This window comes from Enoplosus armatus, chromosome 15 (genome assembly GCF_043641665.1).
Source record: "Enoplosus armatus isolate fEnoArm2 chromosome 15, fEnoArm2.hap1, whole genome shotgun sequence".
In the NCBI taxonomy this organism is placed as follows: Eukaryota; Metazoa; Chordata; class Actinopteri; order Centrarchiformes; family Enoplosidae; genus Enoplosus; species Enoplosus armatus.
In genome coordinates this window covers 2,640,149-2,665,986 of record NC_092194.1, presented here as the reverse complement: position 1 = coordinate 2,665,986, position 25,838 = coordinate 2,640,149, and the positions used below count along the sequence as shown (strand labels likewise).

The 25,838-nt window shown below is 47.7% G+C and overlaps 1 protein-coding gene across 1 annotated transcript; it reads left to right on the top strand.

Annotated features, from left to right (window-relative positions):
- The first annotated feature begins 7 nt into the window (after nt 1-7).
- On the top strand, nt 8-25,838 carry trappc12 (trafficking protein particle complex subunit 12). The gene is made up of 12 exons (XM_070920439.1): nt 8-123; nt 606-1,935; nt 2,367-2,483; nt 14,613-14,726; nt 16,035-16,173; nt 19,061-19,173; nt 19,462-19,534; nt 20,860-20,933; nt 22,350-22,448; nt 23,701-23,804; nt 25,236-25,323; nt 25,444-25,838. Exons 2-12 carry the CDS (start codon nt 607-609, stop codon nt 25,684-25,686), a joined length of 2,493 nt encoding a protein of 830 aa, XP_070776540.1. The 5' UTR covers nt 8-123; nt 606; the 3' UTR covers nt 25,687-25,838.

Here is a 25,838-nt window from a genome sequence, read left to right as displayed (position 1 = left end):
GAAGAAGGCGAGAATACCAGAAACCACGGCGGCATGAAGTTTGGCAGCTCTGGAATACCGTACATTTGAATACTTACATTATACGCATGCGCGTCAGAGTTCTAGCTGTCAGTCTGCAGGAAGGTAAGAAAACACAATCGTGATCGTGTTTTTTTTTTTTTATGTGTTGTCTGTCATTGCGTAGTCAGATGGATGTGGTAGTATGTTCTGTGCTTTTAGTGAAGCATGTGTGTGTGTGTATGTGACATTTGCAACCGGCCGCTCAGCTAAGTTAGCTCACGATAGCCAATCGGCTAATGTAGCATTAGCAAGGTAGCCAGTACCAAACAGACAACAACAATCCTCCCGACATCTCGTGTTACGGCTCTTTCGTGGCAGGACTTTTAAGTGTGACTGCAGCACCAGAAGCGGACTCGTTCTCTGCAGCTGCAGTTGAAAGCTGACGATGAGAGCTTTTAGAATATAGCGTTTGCTAACAATGACAGGAAGTGATAAGAAAGATGGTGTAACGTTACAGTGTTGTGCGACTTAAAGCATATTGTCCCTGTTGATGTTACACTGGGAGGTTAATGTCATCTGTTGCTGTGTTAAATTGGCAAGAGCAGCATGATGGATAGTGGGGAGGCTCCTGCTCAGCGGCCAGTCACCTTGGACGTAACCAAGGATGCCCCAGCCCCAGACCCTCCGGAGCCAACCACCGGCAAGACCCCTCCCAGAGACAACATCGTTCCCCAGGAAGACAGCATCGACCTGGGCGGGGAGTTTGCCACCCCCCAGGAGGATAGCAGCGCCACACCTTCAGAGAGTCTGATGGACAAGCTCAACGACCAGATGATGGAGAGCGTCATGATTTCTGACTCGCCTAATAACAGTGAGGAGGACGATGTAGCTCCCATTGACTCCTTTCTGGATGGAGGAGGAGAGGAGGAGGAGGAGGAGGAGGAGGAAGAGGAGGAAGAGGACGCCCGAGAGACTTCAGGCGACAAAGGACAAACTGAAATTGGACAGAATACCACTGAGATTAAAGTTTCAGCGGAGGAGCAGGAGAAAGGTGGTTCCGAGGAGAACGTAGAGGAGGACGCACGGAAGCAAACGGACACGCAAGAGCAAGTCACGGCCTGTGTTTCACCCCAGGGTGACGTGCAGAGCCCGTCTGATCTTGAAAGTGAGGAACCAGCGCCACTAGAAGCTAAGGGGACGGCCCCAAGAGACGAGCTTGTGCCCGTGTGCACCATATTCAGCCAGGGCACCCAGCCGAAGTCTCTGGTGCCTGACGGCTTCCAGCCCACCCTCATCAAGTCCCCCAGCTTTAGCATGGGGAGCGGCGGGGGAAGCACCGAGGCAGTGACCCCCAGCAAGCTGACGGCCCCCTTTGTGTGCCAGCCCAGCCCCAGCCTCAGCAAGTTCTTCACTGACAATGGCCAGGCCAATCCAGCCTCCGACTTCTTCGATTCCTTTACCGCCCCCTCCTCCTTCATCTCTGTCTCCAACCCAAATGCTGAGGTCCCTCCTGGACCCAGCCCAGCGCCCATAGCCCCCACTCCCGAACGCCAGCTCTCTTCCACCTCCTCCTCCATCTCCACCCCCGGTGGACCTCTGGACTCTGGTGCTCCCACCCCTATCTCCGCGTTTGGCCCTGTCCCCACCGAACCCACCGCAGCAAAGCCCCAACCTCCTCCGCCCCAAGCTCCAACTCAAGCCCCCGCCCCCACCCAGCCGCAGCCCTTCAACCAGCTCCAGGCTGCGTTCTTGGGCAGCGATGACCCGTTTGCGACGGCGCTCAGCCTGAGTGAGGTGGACAGGCGCCATGACGCCTGGCTGCCGTCTGAGGAGACCAGGAAGGTGTTGATCTCCGTGGCCACCCAGCAGTACAGCCCAGCCTACGTAGAGACCAGCAGACTCACCATGCCTGGCCTCAAGTTTGACAACCTGCAGGTAGGACAGCTTATAGAAAACACAGAAAGGATCGGTGCACTGTTTTAAATAATGTTGCAGTAATACTTCACATGTGTGGCTGACCATTATGGCAAGATATTATATCAAATGTACAAATTAGAACATACTACAATGTCCTTTTGTTTGTCACTTGTCTATAATCTTCTTTGTTCTTTTTGTTCAGTTCCTTTTTGGGCTGGATTTTGTTTTATTGGTTGTAATTCTGTCCAGATCAAGTTTTTTTTTTTGCCCCCAATCCACTTCATTTAATGTAGAGTAAATACCAATAGCGCGTCCTGACCTGATATATTTAAATCCTGCAGTTAGTACACAGGTTCCGAGCGTGAATACCGGCGTGGCAGCTCTCAGGTCTCTCGCTTGTACACCTCTGTTCTTTTTCTGACTTTCTGCGTGTGCCGTTTTTGCTGCAGGGCGACGCCGTGAAAGACCTAATGCTTCGTTTCCTGGGAGAGCAGGCAGCGATGAAGCGCCAGGTCCTCACCGCCAACTCTGTGGAACAGTCCTTCGCAGGCCTCAAACAGCTCATCGTAAGTCGATTTTGCACGTGACTAATTTGTGTTAATTTGTATGTTCATGTCCAGCGCCAGTCTGACATATATAAAAATCAGCACCTTTTACTGTTGGGAGTGGAGTTATTTCAGCTCTTTTCGCTCATTCATTTTGTTCGTTACCGTTCTTGAATCTCCCCTCAAGGTCCCCTTACGCACACTCGTGCCTGAGCTGTGATCTTCATCACACGGTCTTCATCCGTTTTTGCTCAGTGGTCATGTTGCTCTCAACATCCTCCAATTCCACGACAACTGATCTTAATCTCCCGGTGAAGACTGTGTAAAATGGTTGAAAACCTTGAGAGGACATTGTTTTGTCAGCAGCTTCCCAGCAGGTTTAAGTCCAGTCTTATGTTAACAGGAGATTATAAGACATACAAGTTGGTGTAATTTACATAAAGCAATGAGGAGAAAAAAAAACAACATTTATTTTAAAAGATACAAACCGGCAATAAAATGCATGTCAAAATTAGACTCAATGACTTTTGGTTATGTCCATGTGCAGTGCAGCAGGTGCTTTCGGGCAACATTGCCCCACTTCCTGGAGGTAAATGACAGAGCCGCCGGTGTGGTAGTTTACCACAGCGTGTGATCCTGTGGTTTTTATGCAGCTTGCCGGGCCTTTTGACAGCGATTCCCACCCTGATAGTGCTGGGTGGTCAGGCCTCAGCTGACTGAAAACAGCGAATCACTCGTCTCCTCTCTCTCTTCACATTACGGCCCTCTGCTGCGCCCCTTCTGCCGAGCATTAAAGCGCGCGTCCTTCTCGGTGACCGTGCGGCCTCGGCTCATTCCTTTCCCGCTGCCATCTATTCATCCGCCTCCCCGGCCCTCGTGCGCTCCCTCCGTCATCGTTTCTGACCCACAGATGACCCTGAGAGACAGTTGTTATTTAAAACATATGCGCAGCAGCAGCAGCAGCAGCAGCAGACAGTTAGATGGAGAGAGTGGAAAAGAGGAGAGGAGGAGGGGTGGAGCGGAGAGATGGAGAGGTGGAGATCCACTCGGCTCACAAGTTCTTTTTCTCCTGCTGTGCCCATGTATTATGCATGGGACTGCTGTGCATATTTCAAGGGCCTTCTGGACACAAGATGGTACTTTCAGCTCGCAGTCAACTGCACTATATAGTGTAGGTGAGCATGTGTAAGAGGATCATACGCTGTCTGCCAATTGGTGTGGGTGGCTCCCTGGAGCAGGAGGCAAAGGGAAAGGAGAGAGACGGTGAGCCAGAGAGGTAGCCTCGGCCTACAGGGGCGATGTCAGGGAATGGCGAGCAAAGGAAGAAAGAGAGAGCAATGTTGTGTGTGAGGTCTGTGGAGGCAGGAGAGGGCTTCACATAGCCCTGAGCACACACACACACACACACACACACACATTCACACTCAAGTTTTACCTTGAAATGTGGAGAGCTACTGTGGGGTTGAATCTCTAGACCCCCTTCTGAATTGATTTCTTGATGCGTAGCGAATGAAGTCAGCGTCTTCTGCATCACTAGACAACACAAAAAGCGTTCGTGTTAATATTAAAATCCAATAAAATAAAGAGTCATTTCTTTGTAACTTATTATTATTGTTACCATCGTTTGTTCAGACATTTAGTAAGGGATCATAATACAAAATGAATGACCGACTGATCAAACTTTCACTGAACTTGTGACATGAGTTGCGTTACCTTTTTCCACGCTGGTGGGGGGGGGGGGGGGGGGGGGACATCTTGCGACATTGGCTCAAAGGTTCTCTGCAACAACAAGCAGCTGTTTCTCCTCCAGCTCCAGGTGGAGGAGATGTGCTGTGTGTTTTTTTTGCTTCGGCGTGGTTGTGCTTCTCATATACTAGTTTGACACAGCTTGTATACCATGTAGGTCTGCTGTGAAGTGTCTCAACAACTATCGGATGGATTGCCGTGAAATTTGGTCCCGACGGGATTAATCGTAATAAGTCTGGTGATCCTTTATCTTTTGAATCTAGCGCCATCAACATTTGAATGCATCCATTACTTTGGTTTATGACCAAATACCTGCAAAACGCTCCTTCAGCCTCCAGCTTTACCTTGTGTCTACTGCTATTTAGCCAACACACTAAACTAAGATGGCGTGTCAACAGTCCCTGCTTAAAATCAGCATGTTAGCATTGTCGTTGCTAGCATGCCGACTTTAGCGTTTAGCTCAAAATGTAGGACAGCACAGCCTCTTAGTCTTATTTACCTATGCCCAAGTCCTCAGAAGTTCCTGATTGTGGCTAAATGTACCAACATTTCAATGTTATGTTGTCAAAAGTCATGCCATGTAGATACACGGGACAAAAGTTTTCTTTCTTTTTTGCCTATTTTCACAGTCGCATCAGTGATGCCCGTGGTCTCCGTGGTCTGGCTTCATTCTTAATAGCATCGCAGATGTCTTAAAAGGCTTAGAGTTTGCCTTGATGAGTGTTTAGCCGCCGTGACACGTTCCACTTCATGCCTTTGTATCGCAAATTAGCACACAGTTTCATCAGGCCCTGACCACAGAGGCATCGCCAAAGATTTATTTTTGAAACTAGCAAACCCCAAAATCCCGATCCTTGAAGGGAAATTCTCTTTTTCAGTCGCAGAGCAACTCTCTTGCTGCTGCTTGAGCTTCAGCGTTCTGTTCCGCAGCACTTCAATAAGGCTGATGATTGCCGGTCCAGAGTCTTGAACCCGAGGCCGCCAGCTGAAGGACAACATCTCCACTCACTGCATTACTGGAGCCACCAAACCCTGCTCCCTAACAAGGAGCTGGTCTGGTCTCCATCAGAGCAGCCCCCCCCCGTGTGTTGCTGGCTTTGCCGACATGATAATCATTGACTGAGTCACTCCCACTGATGAATGGATCAGACACCATCTGCCTTCTCCATCTACTAGCATCTACTCGCATTCAGATGATTTACTCACCAATAAATTATGAAATTTCCAAACTTCTCAAGATCAAACAAACTCTCAGATCAAAGCTGTCGTAGGTGATGTAGCTCGCTAAGCTGGGAGGGGAAGGTTGAAACTGAGAACATTTCATGCAGAGCGTACACACACACACACACACACGCGTGGGGAAGTGGGAATGTCAGCGAGCATGTGGCCGTTAAAGGCGTGGCCTGATGTTTGTCATCTGATCAATCATATAGGATCTTGGGCAGCTGTGCAACTGTGCATGTATGTGTTTAAACACATTTTATGCTGTTCTATATCTGTTGCCAGCTGTGATCGTCCTTTTTGTGTACGGCCTTTTGCTTGGATGACGCTCGTAGTCAATTCATAGAGCTGTGTGGCATCAGTGTGTGTGTGTGTGTGTGTGTGTGTGTTGTGGAGCTCTGCTATGAGCTGGCAGAATGAGTCATGCTGCAGAGCCAGAGTGTGACTGCACCCACTGCCACTGCCACACGCCCTCCGTTCATACATGCATACACACATTGTGCACCGAGCACACAAATGCACACTGGATCCACTCGCAACACGCAAGAGACTCAAGATGAAGACTCTGCATTTCCTCTCTCTCTCTCTCGCGCCTCATCGGGCGAACGTGGACATCACTCAGTCCCTGCAGGAGAGCTGCCATCACACACATAGAACACACACACACACACACACACGCCCGGTGCTTCTTTCTTCATGTAGAGGAAGACCTTGCACGCTTTTGCCAGGCACGCTGCAGCACTGCAATATGCTGCTGAGAGGGATCTGCAGAAATATCCTCAATATTTCTTTTTGGGAAAAAATACTTTGACCACTGTGGAGCTCTGTGACTTCTGCTTTCACTTTCAGACTGTGTGAGGCATTATACATTTAAAACATTCGAATTCATTATTTCCATTGTCTGTCCTTTAGTTATTGTTTGAGATGAATTGTTTAAAAATGTCCATCAGACTTTGGTCTTAGGTATATGAGATATATTTGATTTAAAATGACATAGAATAGAGAAGAGCAGAATAAAACCCCTCGCTGGAACCAGACAGGGTTGCTTGATAAATGATTAATATCATAATCGTTACACATTTTCGGTCGACTTAATCAACGCGCGTCAGGTCTGGCGTTCTTCCTCGAGCAGCATCGAGAGGTTTATGCTCACTAGCCTAACATCCCTATTAAAATCTACTCGCATCGACTTCCAATCCTCGTCTTTCCTGATCCCAAGCCTGATTTCTGCGCACTGTCAGGCGTGAAATACTCCAGGAGGTCACAAATTACCCCAGGGGTGACATCTAAGGATCTACAGGCCCCTCCTGCGTTGGCTAATGTCAGCGTTCGTGAGCCCACCGTCGGGCCTGAACACGGAGACGAGAATGGTGTGCATGGCAGGATAGCAAAGGAGAAAGCCACTACTCTTCGAGAAGAACTCTGCTGCCAGTCTAAAGTTTGCTAACGGCCACGTAGATGAACCAGAAGGCTATTGAAAGAATGATCTGTGGATGGATGAGTCCAAAATGCAGCTTTTGGGTTCAAAAGAGGCAACAAAACAAAAAAAAAAACCACATAACGAGAGAATGACGTTACCATAAACAAGTCAAACATGTCCTACAAAAATAAGTGGTAATAAACCAGAATCTGAATCTGAATTGTATGTTTATTTTCTTTCCTCTGCACTGTGAGTGGACTATTCATTTTGGACAGTGTTGGTTATTGAGGTTGGATGTCATATGAACTGAGTTTGGTTGGCTGTCCTGGCCTCCCCTCTACTTCTCCCTTTGTCTTCTCAGTGACCTCCGTGGTGTGGTCAGCAGCGGGCCAGTCTCTGGCTCAGCATCACCCCAGGCTGGCCTCATCTGTCTCTCTCATTAGCGATGCCGCCCCCCCCCCCCCCCCCCCCTCCTCCTCCTCTTTGCCTCCTTCTCCTTCATCTCTGTCTCTTTCTCCCTCCCTCTGTACTATCCACCAGAGACTCTAACCTCTCCTTCCTCCCACAGTGTGATGCCGTCTGGGCCACGGGCCAGCATATATGTGTGTGTGTGTGTGTGTGTGTGCGAGAGAGAGAGAGAGAGAGAGAGAGACCCACCTTGGCTGGGTCAGACAGACACACCCCCATAATCACCGCAACGACCCAGCTGCTGCATCGCACTTTGATATCATCCCTGTAACCTTTACTTGTCATTATCCTAACCTTTTTACATAGCTGTCATTTCTGCCACCGGTTCCACTTGCAAGCCAGGGCCTGGGTAATGCCCCGTCAGCGTTTGTAGCGCTGAAGGGCGCGCTTAAACCTTCAGTGGTAGTTTGTTTTCACCTCGCTCCGTTTCTGTTGGCTTCAGCCGTATGCTCAGACCGATTGTAAAAGCGCAGGTGGAGTTTAACCTGTTGGTCTGCCGGCACAAAGAATCATTCCGGTTTATCACAACTTATTTGTTCTTTTTTTTTGCCATCATTCCTATTGGTAATCATAACAATGCTGAAGGATCTAGAAGTGGCTGATTGTATGCCTCTACGCCGATTCTTAGCGATATGCCGCTGTTGCTGGTTACTGGTATGGCACCTATAAACAGGCACATAAGCACTCCCCATGGCATAATTCTTACTGAAACACGCCACTGCTGCCAGTGCCGTCGGTTAGTATGCCAACTCCTGTTCGACAGGTGCCACTTCACTTACCGTGTTAAGCTGGTAGGTGCTACTGAGCCACGCTGTCGGTCTGGTCCACCACTTTCTTTACGAATTCTCTTTCCGAAAACCAACAATCCGACAAGCACGCCGACTTGACAGCAGCTTACTTTTGTAAGCACAGTGTTAGCAAAACTGATGGAAATGGTGGCCAACCAGTAACCTTAACAAATCCGTCAGCGTCAACTTCAGGTCTTGCAGTGTTGGGGAAACTTACTGTGTGTGCGCTTCTACTTTGGGAGTCGTTGGGTATGAATCGAGCCTGAGACAGAACTTATCTTGAACGCCAGTCTTCGGCAGCTCTCTCAGAGGGAAAAGGGAAGTGGGCCATGCTGTTATTGTTGACAACCAAACCATCAAAAGCTATCCAGTAGCCCACTAGTCAATCCAACCACTGATTACCCAGAGGAGCATCACTTGGAAGCTGCGTTGAACCATCTTAGGGAGTGTTATGTGGAGTTCTCTTACAAGCCATGAGCTAGTGCGGTGTCTTCACATAATGTATCGTGCCAGTTTGTGTCTCGACGTCTCTCAGTGCCACTGTTTGAAGAGTCCAGCGATTGCCTGTGGGAGACAAAATGGCTGCTGTGTGAAGTCCACACCAGTACGGGAACCAAGCAGGCCGTCCTCAAGCTCGAGGGCAGCGTTCTGTCTCTTGGTTCAAGTGTCTGTAGACCAGCTACAGAGACATCAAAAAAAGTAAAGTTAGCCGCCATTGCAATGACTAGCGTGCCCCCCCCCCCCCCCCCCCCAAAAATGCCGGGGCTTAATTGAAGTAGCACGGGAGCTCCCTGTGTCAACCAAAGCTGGTGTGAGGAAGCCTTTTAAAGTCGGATTCGCCTAGAGGCTTCAGCTCTTGTGAGAGAACAAGTGGGCGTTTGTTTGTTCATCAAGCTTTGTTATGCAGTGGGGGGGGGGGGGGGACTTACGATCTTCAACACATTTTAGAGGCCTCACCCTTTTTAAACCTGCAACGAGACAAATTATGCACATGAGCTTGTGTGTATGAGAGAGATAGAAGACCTCAGACTTATTTACAATCAATCAAGTCGTTGTCTGTGCTTTAGGCGCGTGCTGTCTTTGAATTTAAGATGCTCATAGGTGAATACGCATGATGGGTCACATCTCGCTCATTTGTCAAAGTGGGGGTGTGCGTCGTCTTGAGTACCGCACTGCCACTCTGGAGTCATATCTGGCTTCTTCCCGGTTCCTTCTCTCCTCCCCTATTCTCAACACACACTTCTTTCTCCAAGCCTCTGTAGTCAATTCCTCATTTAATATCACTGGCAGTAAATCACCATGGTAATGCCCCCTCATTTGATTTGGGGGGAATCTGATTATGTCTTATGCGGAGTCATTTGAGCTGAGCTAAATTATTAATCACCATCAGCCCATTGTTTTTCTATTTTTATGTCCTCCCAGCGCCCTCTCTGTGTTAATTGAAATCATTCAAACCTGCGGAGCGACAGCATGGTTTTGTATGCATGATGGCATTCATGGCAAACTATCATAAAGCACTGTGTATGCTTTTAATGACATAATAGTAATAAACTTTATCAATACAGAACGTTTCAAAACAATGGCAAAGTGCCTCACGAGGTTGAACCAGGATTAAAACATTTCAGGACTGAGGCAAATAAAATCAGGCAATTCAAATAAAACGGAATAAAACCCCCAACAATAAAGCGAAATACTAAAAATTTTACAGATGAAACATGTTGGTACGAAAACGGCGTGCTAGAATTAATGAAAGGTCACCTCAATTCACCTCAATTCAGCAATGTAGCTGGGAGCTGAACCATGAAGTGCTTTAAAGGTGATCAGTAAAATCTTAAAATCAATTCTGTAACTGACTGATAACCAGTGAAGAGAAGCTCAAACAGAACTGATATGATCTTGTCTTCAAGTATTTGTTAAAAGCAGAGCAGCTGCATTTTGTACCAGCTATTAGACTATTTTGGCTCAACCCGGGATACAATGAATTACAATAATCTCACCGAGATGAAATAAAAGCATGGATGACCTTCTCGAGATCAGGCCCGAGAGAGAAAAGACCTGGTCTCTGAGATGCTCTGTGATTGATAAACACATGATTGAAAAACGTTTGTGATTTCTTTTTCAAATGAAAGGTCAAACATCACACTGGCCGCATGTTTGATATTTGAAGACAGGGATGTTTCTGTAAAATAGGGATGGACTTTGGTGGACCGACGATGATTATTTCCAATTTGTTTTCATTTAGCTGGAGACGGTTTTGGGTCATCCAGCACTTCATTTCTGACAAACAAAAAAAAGGATGACTAAAATTGCCTTCTTCTGTGGTTTTTAATGGGACATATATGTGTGTGTCATCTGCATAACAATGGTATTGGATTTTTACCACCCAGTGGTAGTAGGACAACAAGGGGCCAAGGATGGAGCCTTGGGGTACACCACAGGTCATCACAGGTGCAAAACTAATGGCATTCCCATCATCCTCAGCTTGTGTTTAGTGCTAATTAGCAAATGTTAGCATGCTAACAGGCTATACTAAGATGGTGAACATAGTAAACATTACCTCCTTAACATCAGCATGTTATTATTGTCATTGTCAGCATGTTAGCATGCTGGAGTTTGCCGCAATGTAAAGCTCAGAATAAAAAAATATTTCTGAACCCCGACAATTGAAATGGAAACGAAACCAGCAGTGTCTCCTTAGTCCAATCACAAATTTATGGCGTTTCTTATAGGGGTGGGGATAGTTTTGCCGAGCCAAGCTGTGCGCAACCATTCGAGCTGTGCTAGCAAGCCGTGAATGTTTTCAATAAGACAGTGGGGCATGGTTAAAGGCTATGTCTTTTGGAGGTGACCTAGCCCTTTATGCAGTTCTTTATCTAGCCAGCTCACTGTGGATGTTTCTATTGAACAGTGACACTGCTAACAAAACAAAGCTAATCTCGGCGGGCCAAACAATGCATGTCCAATAGGTTCTTCACAGTGTGTGGTGTCATTGTGGCCTAGGATCTAGGACTGCTACAATGCTAACATTGCTACGTCCACGATTCGAATTTGGTCAGGGACCCTTATTGCATGTCATCCCCCTTGTGCTCTCCCCTCTCTCCCCATACTTCCTGTCTGTCTGTCCACCATATTCTATCAATTAACGCCAAACGTGCCCAAAAATGAATCTTAAAAAAGACTTTAAAAAAACTCCCTATGATTTGCTGATGGAAAGCTTTTTAACGTGAAGCAGCAGCACATGAGGAAATGTTTGCATACAGCTCCAATACGGCTGAAAGAAAACAACCCAACCAGTAAACGATGAGGCTGATATCTGTTAGATGAAATTGCAAACATAGGAGTGAAACCATGTCCAAGACACTGTTGGTCTGAAGGGAGGAGATTGTCACGGGTTGGTCAGCCCTGCTACCAAGCAAGACAACAATAGGAAACGCACTGTTGTGGAAATGCATGTGATCACAGATCGGCACGGCGCAGTGTGGCTAGGACGGGCTACACCAGGTCTTTGGAAAAATGCAGTGAGACATAAAGTTGAGCCAGCGAACCTGAAAAGGCAGAGCGTGAATTTCGGCCGGAGACGAGACTTCTAAATGTTAGATTAGCGTGTTTAACGCAGTCCAGCTCGTGATTGGTCTCTTTTCATCAGTGGGGTCAGAGCTCATGCTTCACCATTTGAGATGACAGCGGAGCAGAGACGTCCGTCATTATCTCGCTCAAGGGCGCTCGCAATCGCATGCTATCCTTAGTGGAGACTGAACCTGCGACCGGAAGGTCGCAGAAGATGGCCTCTGAAGACACAAAGCCTGCCGTCTAATCACAGCTCCTGTATCACCGATGACCTCTAATGTTTGGACCTAAAATTATAGGCTGGTGTAAGATAATATCATACCATAAAACTATGCGTAGCAGCTCAAGTTCACTTTTCCAGCTTTGTGGTGTTTTGTTTTTTTTCCACTTTGCCTCTCTGCAGCTCCCTCAGCTCTCCTCTCCTCATCTCCTGCTCTTCACTCTGCTACCCGCTGCTCCTTTTTTCCGTCTTCCAACTCTTTTGGCCCGGAGTTCTTGCTTCTCTGGGGTTTTTTTCCCATCCACTATGGTCAACTTAGATTTTTTTTTTCACCACATGTGGGCCAGATTTCTTCCACCCATACCTTGTCTCAACTCTGTGTGTGTGTGTGTGTGTGTGTATGTGGGGGGGGGCAGCTACTGTACATTGCATTTCTCTTTTCCCCTACTCACGCCATATCCCAATCTCAAGCAGACATCTAGAAACACTGGCTCGCACACCTGTCTTCTTATGCCCTGTGGCAGGGCAGCAGTGTACTGTGGGATGTGTGTGTGTGTGTGTGTGTGTGTGTGTGAGAGTGACTGCAGCTGCTTTTGGCCGTCCAGGCTGCCTCCTCGTTTTCAGCTTCATTTCCCCCCCTAATGAAGATTCAGAGGCAGCGCAGCTGCTGGCACAGGGCAGGAGAGGAGATGGAAGGGAAGGAAGGAGGGAGGGAGGGATGAGGAAGGAGCAATAGAGGAGGAAGAAATGCCAGCGGACAGGGAGAAGGGAGACAGGACCAAGAGTCAGAGGGAGGAGATGGAGGGGGGGGGAGACGAGGAAGCGTCAAGATTGAGGGAGGAGAAAGTAGTGGAGAATCCTGAGGAGGAGGAGGAGGAGAGAGGCAGCAAGGCAGGCAAGAGGGAAAAGCAGGAGGAGAGGAGGAAGAAGAAGGGAAGGAGAGAGGACGGCAGAGGAACGAGTGGGGAGAGGGTGACGAGTGTTGTGGTGAAGACGACTAGAAAGCGAGTGGCCGTCTCTCCTCCTCTCTCTCCTAATTAGCTCCCCAGCTGTGATGAATGGCACAGCACTTAGGACCAATCGGCGAGCCGACCTTGTCATGTGTGTTGATGGGGTGGGGTGACTCTACACCCCCCCCCTCCCCCTTACCTATTGTACCACCTCCTGTGGAAGCAGATGCTGCTAATATCTGTGTGTGTGTTTTTGTGTGTGTGTGGGTGGGCTTTGTCCTCCAGCCTCAATGGCTGGCAGTTCTACACATCAGTGTACACACACACACACACACACACACACACACACACACACACACACACACACACACAAGCCTCATTTCCTGTGTAGTGACTTTTGTTTTGCAGCACTGGATGTCACATTGTCAGTTTGGAGATGACACCATCATATAAGATGATTAGTAAGACCCCCTAAGCTGTCCTGAACGTTGCCTCCAGTAAATTCAAGGCCTTAAAAAGGTGCTTGCCTTTGATTTTCTGTTCTGTTTCTGAAGTCCTGCTTCTTTCAAATACGTTCTGTGTTGTTGTTTTTCCCATTGGGGATTTGTGGTTTGAAATTTGATTTTGTTTGTCTTTAAAAATGTCTGACAAATCTCTTTCAACCTGGGTTTCTAACAATTTGGGTCTTATTTTTATAGGTTTGGCCAGCGATCCTGTCTGTAATAATGACATTGTACTCACCAAGTATTTGCTGAGATCCAGGAAAGCTGCAACGTCGCAAACCCACCTCCCCCCCCCCAAAAAAAAAACCAGTTGAAACAATTAGACGATTAATTGGTATGATGGTCGGTCATTTATCAAGCAAAAATAACAAACATTCTTTGGATATAGCTTCTAAAATGTGAGGATTTTTTTCTGCTCGTCTCTGTTTCATATCATTGAAAAACAAATCTTGCGGTTTTGGACAACATCATCATTCAAAATGAATCGCATCGATCAAAAAGAATGGATTATAATGGAAATAATTGCTAGTTGCAGCTCTGCATGAGCAGTCCAAGGTCAGAGAGAACAAGGGCAAACAGTAAAAATATTACCCACACTGCCCCGTTGTAAACCTCCATCAACCATCAGGACCAACAGTTCCACCCGTCAGGTTCAACTTTGACCAACTGCAATGTGCCGCAGTTCACACAGCATCACACAGCAGCCGTGCACACAGCTTCCACGTTTGGGTTTACCTCATAACGCGGTTCAAGCGGCCCGATGAAGTTTAATGAAGATGGTCTGACCGGTTGCAAACGGGTTGTAGGCTAACTCGCTTGTTCCGGGGGCCTTCGACCGCATCTCAGTTGTCGGGGGAACTTCCCGCCATTCTGAGCGCTCTCCGGTGAGCCGTACGTTGAGATTTCACTCGTGAATCGTCATCATTTTGCGCCGTCGCTGACGGCTGTAGTGTCTCACAACTGTAATTTTCGCATTTCTAACCGGCATTGCCACGATCCCCAGAGCAGTGTGAGAACGCTGGAGACGAGCACCTCGACAAACGTTGGCGGTTCAATACGTTTGAAAACAAGGTGGTTGACACCCGAGTGACACCTTGTTAGCGATGTGTCCTCTTGAGTATGCTTTGTGATCATGGTAACCGGAGCCACATTGATGTGTTTTAGCCCCGGGGCGGCTTTGGAGCTTCCGTCAGTCGGCCAGTCAGTCAGTCAGTCAGCCATGGCGCGTGTCTCAGATCCAATGTGTTGTGACTTTTCCGCCCTGCAGAGCAGTAAGAACTGGCGGGCCGCGGTGGATCTGACGGGCCGGCTGCTGACGGCGCATGGTCAGGGATACGGAAAGGCCGGCCAGCCAGCCTCCCACACCGCCGACTCACTGCAGGTAAGACGCCAGTGTCTGTGTGTTTGTGGGCGGATGGAGACGGGGAGTAGCCGAAAACACACGTCTCCTTCTACGCAATGCAATCGTTTCCAAAAAAGCACCAATAATGTACTTGCATTGTGAGCGATACTATGTTGACTTTCACTTCAGTGGGACAGTTTGCTCCATCATGCTGGACGTGACCGCTAACACGGACGTCTGTAAGAGAGGACAGTCCAAGATCCTTTTTCCTTGTTCGCAGCGGTCCTTTTTGGTGCTGCGAGCACATTCTTCTGCCTGTGTTTGTGGGCCTCTGTCCGGAAGACGGATGGCTGCGTGAGCTCATTAAGAAGGCAGGGGACCTAAAATGAATCCACCACGTCGCTTCCTTTTGCCACGCATTACGTTTGTCTTGCTTTCTTAAACATCCGGGCACAGTTTTAAAGTCGAGGTTTTTTTTTTTTTTGTTCCTCTTCATATAATTAATGGCTATTCTTTTTTCCCCCTCAACTGGCTTGCCCAAACTGTAGCCAGAAGGTCAACAAAAGTATCAAAGCAATATGCATCATAACAAGACGATGACTGCAACTCTGTTAACCTTTTGCCGCCCACTGTTCCACCCACAGGACATTAGCGCTGCACTCTCACAGGCTGCCGGTGCTGTAGAGAGCTGCACAAATATGAACACGTAATACATGCACAGATAGACTCGACTCTTTTTAGTCTTTTTGCGTTTATGGTCATAAAAAAAAAATAAATAAAACAAAACTAGATGGCACGCACGGTGGATTATACAACCGAAGCCGAAGAAGCTCAACGGCGCATTGTTATATCTGACTATTGCATTCATTTTAACAATTGAGCTGTAAAACGTGCCGCTCCGTACAAGTCTTGGTCGCAATTCTTTAATGACCGATTCTTTATGGTAAAAAAAAAAGGATTATTGAACACTCTTTAAGATCAATAGTATCAGTAATTGGCCTCAGAAATCCAACCACCAGTCAGTTAGATTTGGCTCGATCAGGATTGCAACCCCCGTAACGTCTTGAATAATGTAATAACCACAGATTATTTAATGAATACTGCTCCAATGTGAAAGCCAATCGTATAATGACGTATTGATATATATCGTACCGTATATATATATATATTTACGGGACTAAATAAGGTCGTTTGAGTCAAAAGACGTAGACACACGAAACCACATTGACACCGAGTCCTTTTTATGTTTCGTCTGAGCTTGAAGTATTTGATTAAGGTTTTATACATTCAACAAACAGAGGGAGGTGTGTGTGTGTGTGTGTGTGTGTGTGTGTGTGTCCGTTCCAGCTCTGGTTTGTGCGGCTGGCCCTCCTGACCAAGCTGAACCTCTTCCAAAACGCTGAGCTGGAGATTGAGCCATTTGGCAACTTGGATCAACCGGACCTCTACTATGAGTACTACCCCACTGTTTACCCTGGGAGGAGAGGTATATGCACACACACACACGCACACACACACACACACACACACACACACAGCTTGTATAAAACCGTACCATCCTCTGTCCTCTGAGGCCAATCCTATTCACATTTTGTGTAAGAGGAGCACTTTCGGTATTGATCACAGACACTTTCATGTGGAGACTCGTGCATTGTAAAATCTTGCATCATTTAATATTTCTTTTCATATTCCGTGTGTCCAAAAGCGGCTCTACGAATTCTCTCTGAAAGCTGAAGGCAGGTTGAATAGTAGCATTCATGATAGTGCTGAAAAGCTGCTCTGAGAACTCTTTATCTGTGAGGTTTTTTTTTTTTTTGGAACGCGTTATTAGCCCCGCTCTCCAAAAGGATTTTGCATTTTACCCACGTTTTTTTGGGATACACAAGCATACCACCACTGTCCTATTAAATATTCAAAGGAAAGTTTCTGCCAGGAGCTTGATATCAGACTGTATCGTCGAGAAGCTCCAACAACTCGACTTGTCTCCAGCAGTTCTTTGGTTTTGTTTTTCCTCTTTTTACACTGCATGAATTGCTCTCTAATGTATTCCCATTACTTTGGATCTGCTTCGCCCCTCGGGCTACCACGGTGAAGGCAGTAGCAGAGACACAGCTGCGCGCGCACACACACACACACACACACACACACACACACACACACACACACACACACACACACACACACACACACACACACTCGTACAAAAGGAAAAAAAAGCACACTTGAGGCTACACCGCACAGCCTTCTACAGAGAGCACCGATTGACTTTCCATTGCTCAATTTAAACACTTTGTGCCCTGCTAGGTGCTCGCAAACAAACTGGCACGAGTTGTGTAGCCTGGCATCAGAAGTTGAACATTTCACCGGCCCAGCGCTTGAATCGACTATCTATTACCCATGATCACGCTCTCTGAACGCCTTACAGAGGCGGCTGCCCGTGCATCGCTCTCCGAAGGATTAGGATCGACTTGAGCGCTAGAGAGCGAGTGCTTGTCAGTTATTCAGCCGGTTAAGACCTTGAACGCCACGCGTCTTGACAAGCAGCATTCGTTCATGTCCATTATGCTTCCAGTCTCCGCGCCGTTCACGTTTCAGTCAATAAAGTAAGGGAGAGACGCGCCGGGCCTCTCACAGGTTGAATGAAATGAACTTGGTGGTCAAAAGCTAACCTCCCCGGCGTCTTTTATTTGTCGGCCAGGTCGAAAGAGTGTCGGCCCCCTGCACTCGAAAGTCAGTTTCTAGCTGGTTTAAAAGACGGACATGCAGGCGAGACCGGGGAAATGTATTAATATCCTGAGGCAGGCGGTTAGTGCAAGTCCTGAGAGTGTTTGAAGTGTTTGAAATTGAAACTTAAGTTTCTGTTTACATTCAGCGTTTCTCACCGAAATATGTGTGTCCTTAAGGTCTACCAAATGTGCAGGAAGCGTTTCCGGGCCCATAACAGATATTTTGGAACCAGCATTGTTACATTTGCTATTGCGAGCTAGCAGCCCTCTTCTTCCCTCCTTTTGTTGGCACTTTGCTACGTTTTTTTTTTTTTTTTTTTTTTTTTCGTGGCGCCCATCTGCCACCAACTGACGTTTCAATGGCGTGAGTTTCTGGTCGGACCGGAAAGTGACACAGCAAGTTTCACACATCTACATGCGACAAAAAAAAAAAAAAAAAGTGTGGCGGGAAGCTTGGTGACGTTGAGCCAGGATTTTGGAAATCCTGAGTTCATATGTCCAGATTCCCCCAGCAGAACCCCACCCACTCAAGACATATTTGATCAGCCACCAACCAAACCGGACAAAGACTCTTTTCTTAGAACACTAAAATTGTATTTATGAGTTAAAACTGTTCAACTTTATATACAGTTAAAAAAAAGACAAGCAGAACAGTAAAAAAGATATTATGATAAAATACAATGAAAAATAGTGACACGAGTTTTTAAAAGTGCCTTCAAAGAAGACAATGTGGCGGCAACTGAGGGGCCCGAACAGACGAGACCAGAGGATCTCAGGTTGCCTTTAGGCTCGTAAGGGGGTCAGGAGGTCAGCTGTATATTCTGGAGCTAACACCCCTACGAGCCTTAAAGGTGATCATTCAAATTTTAAAATCTATTCCGAGATGGACTGGGATCCAATTAAGTGATTTTAAAACCAAAGCATCAACCCAAGAGAGAGCGCCATCCAGTCAGCGTGAAGATTAAAACAATGTAGTGGGGGGGGGGGGGCAGTAATGGAGACACTGGGGTAAATGGGGGGGGGGGGGGGGGGTGTATTTTGTACTGTAGATGGGTTAGATAGAAAGCACACGCGGACAGATGAGAGATAGAAACTGAGATACATAGACGCAAGCGGCAGCCGAAGATGGACCAGCTAGCTGAGCTTCAGATCTGATGACAATATCAAAGAGACCCTGATCAAAGCCCGGGGACTCACCTGAATATAGGCTCTTCCTCGGGGATATGTGTGTGTGTGTGTGTGTGTGTGTGTGCGAGACGGTGTGAACGATGTAGAGGCAGAGACACAGAGGGATGAGGCAGAGAGAGATGAGTGATGGAGCTGTGCAGCACACACACACACACAGTGAGAGAGAGATGAGAGGGTTTAATAAGCAGCCATACGTAGCTCAATGCCATCTGTAGGTTCCTGCCTCCAGGGCTGTGTGCAGTCTGTGTGTGGGCGGATGGGTTTATATTCTCATCTCGCACTCTGTGTCTTTCTGTCTCACTCCGCCTTCCCTCTCTGTTTTCCTTTTCTCTCTTGCTCTCTCCTGCTATGTCCTCATCCCACCCTGTTTCTTACCCCCACCCCCACCCCCCCCACCCCCCTCTCCCTCATTTTCTCCCGCTTTTCTTCTTGTCCTCGCTCCCCTTCCCTCCTGTCCAGGCTCCATGGTGCCGTTCTCCATGCGGCTGCTGCATGCCGAGCTTCCCCAGTACCTGGCCAAGCCCCAGGAGGCTCTGGACCGCCTGCACAATCTCAAAACTGTCTGCCTCGCTGTTAGTAACACACACACACACACACACACACACACACACACACACACACAGCCTCTGGATGAACATAAAGATATGCATACTCGGTAGAATTCACACAATAAAACTACACACCCACAGAAAAGCACATTAGCCACACAAATCCTTAAGCCCACCTGTGTAAACAGCCAAATATGGTTGGATTTTAGAGTGAATATGCAGATTCTAATACACACACACACACACACACACACGTAAAGAGCCTTCAGCTCTGGCAGTGATGCAACTTCCCCCTCTGTCATCTGTTCACAGATCCTGGAGAACTTGGAGAAAGGCTTGGCTGAGGATGGCAGCATGATCACCCTAACACAGGACAACAGGCAAGGTAAGCACACACACACACACACACACACACACACACACACACACACACACACACACACACACACACACACACAGACACACACACACACACATGTTTGGCTACAGACCTGGCCCCAGTACCAGACTGCATCACACTGTGGGAGGAGAGTGTGGTCATGGGCCCCAGTGGGTAACACACACACACACACACACACACACACACACACACACACAACCACTGAGGCAGAGGCACACCTGGTGCAGGACTGCAGCATACCTCGGCCACACACACACACACAAGCGCGTTCAACCACACAAACACACCAATGCAGTGCTCTCAAAGTGTTTAGCACCTCGCTGCCTCGGTACTCGCGCTGAATATCAAATGGTCTCTCCAGCCCTTCACGCCAAGCGGATCAATACAGATCAATCCTATCCAATCCACTCACATCTGCACAGGTGTGCCGGGGAAATACACAAGTGCCTTCACCAGCCTGAAGGCTGTGCACCGCCACACAACCTGGCGCCGAGTCCTCTCTTCTTCCTCAGACTTTCTCAGCACAGCTATACAGTCCTAGTCCTATGTTGGCAAGTCCACTAATTTAGCAACTTTTCCGAAGGCTGTCAGGCTTTTTTATTTATTTTTTTATTTTTTTGTTGTTAAAAGCGACTAGAAGCCATTTTAATCAGCTAATTCAGGGCGATGAACAACAACAAGCCACTTGGTGAAGTTGAGCTAAATGAACCACGACACTTGCTTATAATTGGGAAAATTGGCAGGGTGACGCGTGGACGAATGTATGTGTGAGGCTGCGCCGCTTCTGCCAGCCCCCCCCACCCCCCCTCTCTCTCTAAAAGCAGTGTAATAGCTGTGCCCTCTGTCTCTCCTCTCTCTGCCCACGCAGACAGTCGACAGTCAAGTCAATAACGCAGGGCCTTGCCTTCACACATCAGACCCCTACTGAGTGATTAGCTCTCTCTCCAACACACACACGCACACGCACACACACACACACACACACACACACACACACGTGTGCAGCGATGAATACTAATGGGCCTGCACACAAGCTCTTTCCCTGTCGGAGGGAGAAGAGGAAAGCGGAGTGTGCCGCAGTCTCTTCCTCACCACCTCGCCTTAAAATAAACCCTGGTGTGGTGTGGGGGGTGGGGTGAGAGGGGAGGTGTAATGTAATGAGAGGGATGGAGGAATAAGGATGGAAGAGTTGGGTGTGGGGGTGTGTGTGTGGGTCCAAAAAGAAAAAGCAGGTGGAATGAAAATAGGAAGTCACCCTTTAGGAAATAAACCCTCTGTCTGTCTTCTTCTTCTTCTCTCCCTGTTTTTAGTGTCTCTGAAGCTGTGGAGGTCTCGCCTCAGCCGGGTCATGTACTCCATGGCCAACTGTCTGCTGCTGATGAAGGTATGTCTGTGTGTGTGTGTGTGTGTGTGTGTGTGTGTGTGTGTGTGTATGCCTGCTCAGGTTTGTGTGTCACGGTGTGTTGGAGTGAATGTGTCCCTGTATATGCGTGTCTTGAATCTGCCTGACTGCGTGTCTGCAAGAGTGTGTGTGTGTGTGTGTGTGTGTGTGTGTGTGTGAGACTCAGAGATCTCTGATGCCAGGCTGGTGGAGGATTCACAGTGAAATCCCCCCAGACTGACCACTAATTGGATTCTTGGTCAGTGAGAGAGAGAGGGAGCGAGAGAGGGGGGGGAGAGGGGTTGGGGTGTAGATCTGGATCAGACTCTAGAGAGAACCACAGTGCCATCTATTGGTGAGACTTGAGATTACAGTGTTTTTTCAATCGCTCTGGCTTAATTTCAGTTTCAATAGCCTCACATTTAAAGGACCGTACCAGTGATTTTACATGTTGTAGCACATTTACTACAAATCTTAAATACTTTTTATCACTATTGACTGTTTCGAAAGCCATGCTCAAGCTTCTCAGATTTTTTTATATAGATACCATTCATTTTCTATTCATTACTCTATGGTATGAAAATGACATGGCTGATTCCTCCGGAACGTGCTCGGGTTGTGTAGTCCGCCACTGTGAATGTTAAAACCCCACAGTTTTATCACCTACGGGGGGAAACGTCGCGCGCACTTTTCACATCACTGTATTGGAACTCAGGCAGATGCTCAGCGGGATGGAACACAACTCAGGCGAGTCTCAAGAGTCCGCTCATTTATTTTTTTTACGCCGTGTGTTGTTCTAGTCCCTTTTAAAATACCGAAAACCAACAATGTTTGTCTGTTTCGTTTGATAGAATTTTTTTAAAAACACAGTAATTTCTTGAGCACTGTAGTTTTTAGCAAAGTAGGAAGTAATATGTTTGTTGAGGACTATTTTCTGCAGCGGACTAACCCACATTTGGTGCAGGACGGTGTATGTGGGATTGAGTCAGTTCATTGTATTGTGGGGTTTTTTTTTTATGCTGCATGAGATTTGAAGTCTAGTTTTGTTAAGAGTTGTGTAAACTTGTGAAAGTTGAGCCACAGCGATCATAAAAACACACATATACACACACACACACCTCACTGACCTCTCCATCACCACGCTCAGCAGTCCAGTCATCATGTGAGCGATGTGGAGCAGTGCAGCATGGAGGTGGGAGGAGGGTCACATCGCCCCGCTAATACTCCACGTTTGATTAATGCCCTCTCCCTCTCTCTCTCTCTCTCTCCCCCCCGCGCCTCAACTCTGCTCCTCCCTTACCTCGCTTGCCCTCCACCTGCCTCCACCGCCTGCTGTTAACCTCGTTTTACCTTACTCGCTTCTAACTTCCTCCTTTACTTCCATTTACTGCTCTCTCTCTCTCTCTCTCTCTCTCTCAGGACTATGTTCTGGCTGTGGAGACCTATCACTCCATCATCCAGTATGAACCCCAGCAGAGAGTGCAGCTGCTCAGTGGCATAGGACGCATCTTCTTGCAGGTTAACACACACACACACACCTCCACACCATGGATAGATTAGACACTTATTCCCGCAGCACCATCTCCTAGTAACCCCCCCCCCCAGTTTGGCTAATCCAGCAGATCAAATACCTGATACGTCAAGGTACTTCATCAAATTGATGCAAAAATCTATATAAATATTGAGTCCAGTCCTGCTCAGTGGTTTGCAATGGTCCAACACCAGCAGAGATTTTATGGGGAGAGATACTTACAGAAGAACCAGTATGCCAAAATGTCTGACTCTCCTCCGGGTATATATATATATATATATATATATATATATCGTAAGATTGTCATCATATAATCAGACTCAATATGGACACATGCTCAATATTAAAGGAATACAGCATTTTGGAAAATAAACATTTTGCCTTATTTTTTGTGAGATGAGAAGATCAATACTGCTCCCAAGTCTGTGTGTTTTTAAGTATCAGAGCTCAATTAGCCTAGCTTAGCATAAAAGCTGGAGGCAGAGGGTGAAGCGGCTTGTTCAAAAACGCATTCCCCAGCTCCTCCTTTGCGCCTTGTTAGTTTAATCTGTACATAGATAGAGACGTAAGCATGGGGAGGCTATGAGCTCCAGCTATTTCTTTACAAATAACAGACTATGTCTATCCGCCAGAACGTCCGTGTAGCATCCCGACCCCCATCAGGGGTCGCCAAAGCTCTTATATGCATTTAATTCATTTCTGTGAAGAAGACAACTAAATGTAAGGGTTATTTTAGAATATTTTTATTTATTTATTACAACACCAGGCTGCTTGGACTATCAAAACGTGTGTATGATAGTGAAATGAGCAGAAAATCATAATACGGACACACAATCGTGTTCCTGAAATAGAAGGAAGAATCGTCTGATGCGTTGCGATATCCACAGGGCCGGCTATTTCCCTCTACTTTCAGCCTCCATGCTAAGCTAGGCTAACCACGCCCTGACGCACTCCAACTGCCGGCCACTTAATAATATTGCCTATGCAGAAAATGAACCGGACTTTTTGGGATGGAATAATAAGAGATGTTTGTTTTGTCATCATTATTGTATCTCTCTTGTGGTGTTCAGTTTATGTATTCGTTGCTGATGCAATGAGCCAGCTTTCCCTGGGGGTGATGGGGGGGGTGGGGTGGGGTTATGAAATCTCGTCTAATTTATTTGTGCTTGCCCCGTTTTACAATATACACACACGCGGATCAGCAGCTAATGTGTTGCTGCTCCTTTCCTTCTTGGCCAGATCGGAGACGTTAAAACGGCAGAGAGGTACTTCCAGGATGTGGAGAAAACCTGCCAGATGAAAGGGAGCCAGCCCAGTCACACCACGTGCATGCTGATGAACAGGTGTGTGTGTGTGTGTGTGTGTGTGTGTGTGTGTGTGGTGCATTTAGCACCTCCGTACGGCACGGTGTGCGCTTTATGCTGCTCGGTATCATTTTCGCTCCACGGCAGCGCCGCTTCCTTCGGGGCTTTTTGCTTGCAGGTTCGTGCCTCCTCCTGGCGCGTGATTTAGCACAGGAGGTCACACCTGTGCCCGCTCTGGCCCGAGGAGACGTGGGAGAACGAGGCAAAGCTCCGGTGACGGCCCGCCTCACTCGCACAGGCTGCACTGATGCTCACTTCGCAGAGGCAGGGGATTGATATCACCGTGCAGCCATGTTGTTGTGCAGCATTCTTTTGTTGTTTTTCGTTATACTCGGAATAAGAGCACTTAGGCAGGTTCTTTTTATTGGAGAAAAAAAACACGCAATCCTGTCCTCAGAAACCAAAAAAAAAGTCTGCAAGGAAACTGGGAAATCGCAGCATCCTGTTCACTATTACTTTGCTCCGCACTCGACGCTCTCATCAGGAGGCAGTTTGTCCCGAATGAGCACGTCTGCTGGATGTGTAAATGTGTGCTCTCTCATTGAAGTGAATGGGAAGGTCTGTCCAAACTGTAGACTCGGATGTTTAAGGCACTCCAACCAAATGAGCTTGGTTTCTTTGGATCATAAAATGCACCCACATCCCACCGAAACTAGCGTGGCTGCTTTCATAGCACCCTGGGATCCGTTGCATCACTCGCTACCGGATTGCCCCTCTGAGGATCAATAAAGGCTCGTCTTATCTTTCCTGTCTATGCAGCAGCTCCACCATGTGTCTCCGGGTGGCGTCATCACCACGGTCCGTGTCTCTCTGCTGTTCGTCTGGGACAGTTTTTCACCATTTGGTTTTGGTCTAGTAGTGTTGTTGTCCAATTTTGCGTTTGTCCCTTTGGTGTTTCAACATGACAAAGCCAGCTCCATCAAGAAATGGTTCTCCCAGTTCGGCGCGGAAGAACTGGACTGGCCTCCACAGAACCTTGACCTCAACCCCATTCCGAACACCTTTTGGGATGAACTGGAATGCCAACTGCGAGCCCGGCCTTCCCAACATCAGTGTTGGAGCTCATTAATGCTCTTAAGACTGAATGGGAGTAAATCCCTCCATCCATGGTTTCTACCAGAAGAGTGGAGGTTGTTATATAATGCCCATGGTTTTGAAATGACATCTTCGTGGCACAGTTCAAATGGGATTGAGAAATGATTAATCTACCGTACATGTTTTTTCCTGAAATAAGGTCCCCCATAGGTGGGACTTTGCCTCTCTGTTGTGTGTCCAATACGGCTTCTGGTGTGACCTGAACATAGGCCAGGACGGGCATGATTGAAAGTCACCACAACTTTCCTTTCATGGAGTAATGTTGTCAGTAACTGTTGTCAGTTTGTGGATGTAATGACTGTGTTTGTTTTCCAGGGCCTTTGTCTACCTCAGCCAGAACAACTACGCTGAAGCCCATGCATCCTTCATTCAGGTCTTGAAAATTGACCCGAAAAACCCTGTTGTAAGTGTTACCACATCCACTGTAAGACGCACGTGTCTTTTAGTCCACAACAGCTTTATAATCCGCTTGTCCTTTGGACTCTCGCGTCCTCACCCATTCCTTCCCTCTGTACGTTGCCAGGCCAACAACAATGCAGCGGTGTGCCTGCTCTATCTCGGCCGCCTGAAGGAGTCCCTGGGCCAGCTGGAGGGCCTGGTGCAGCAGGACCCCGCACTCTATCTCCACGAGAGCGTCCTCTTCAACCTGACCACTATGTATGAGCTGGAGTCGTCTCGCAGCACCCAGAAGAAGCAGGCTCTGCTGGAGGCTGTGGCCTGCCGGGAGGGGGACAGCTTCAACACGCAGTGCCTCAAACTGGTCTAGGGGCGAGAGCGCGAGCTGGGAGAGGACACGCACAGCTGCGTTCTCCTCCAGTGTGGCAGGGGGTTAAACCCCCGAGAGTAGAATCTGCAGAGGAGTACAAAGCTCTCACTCCTACGAGGGTGAGGTGACAGAAAAGTGACTGTTTAGCGCTT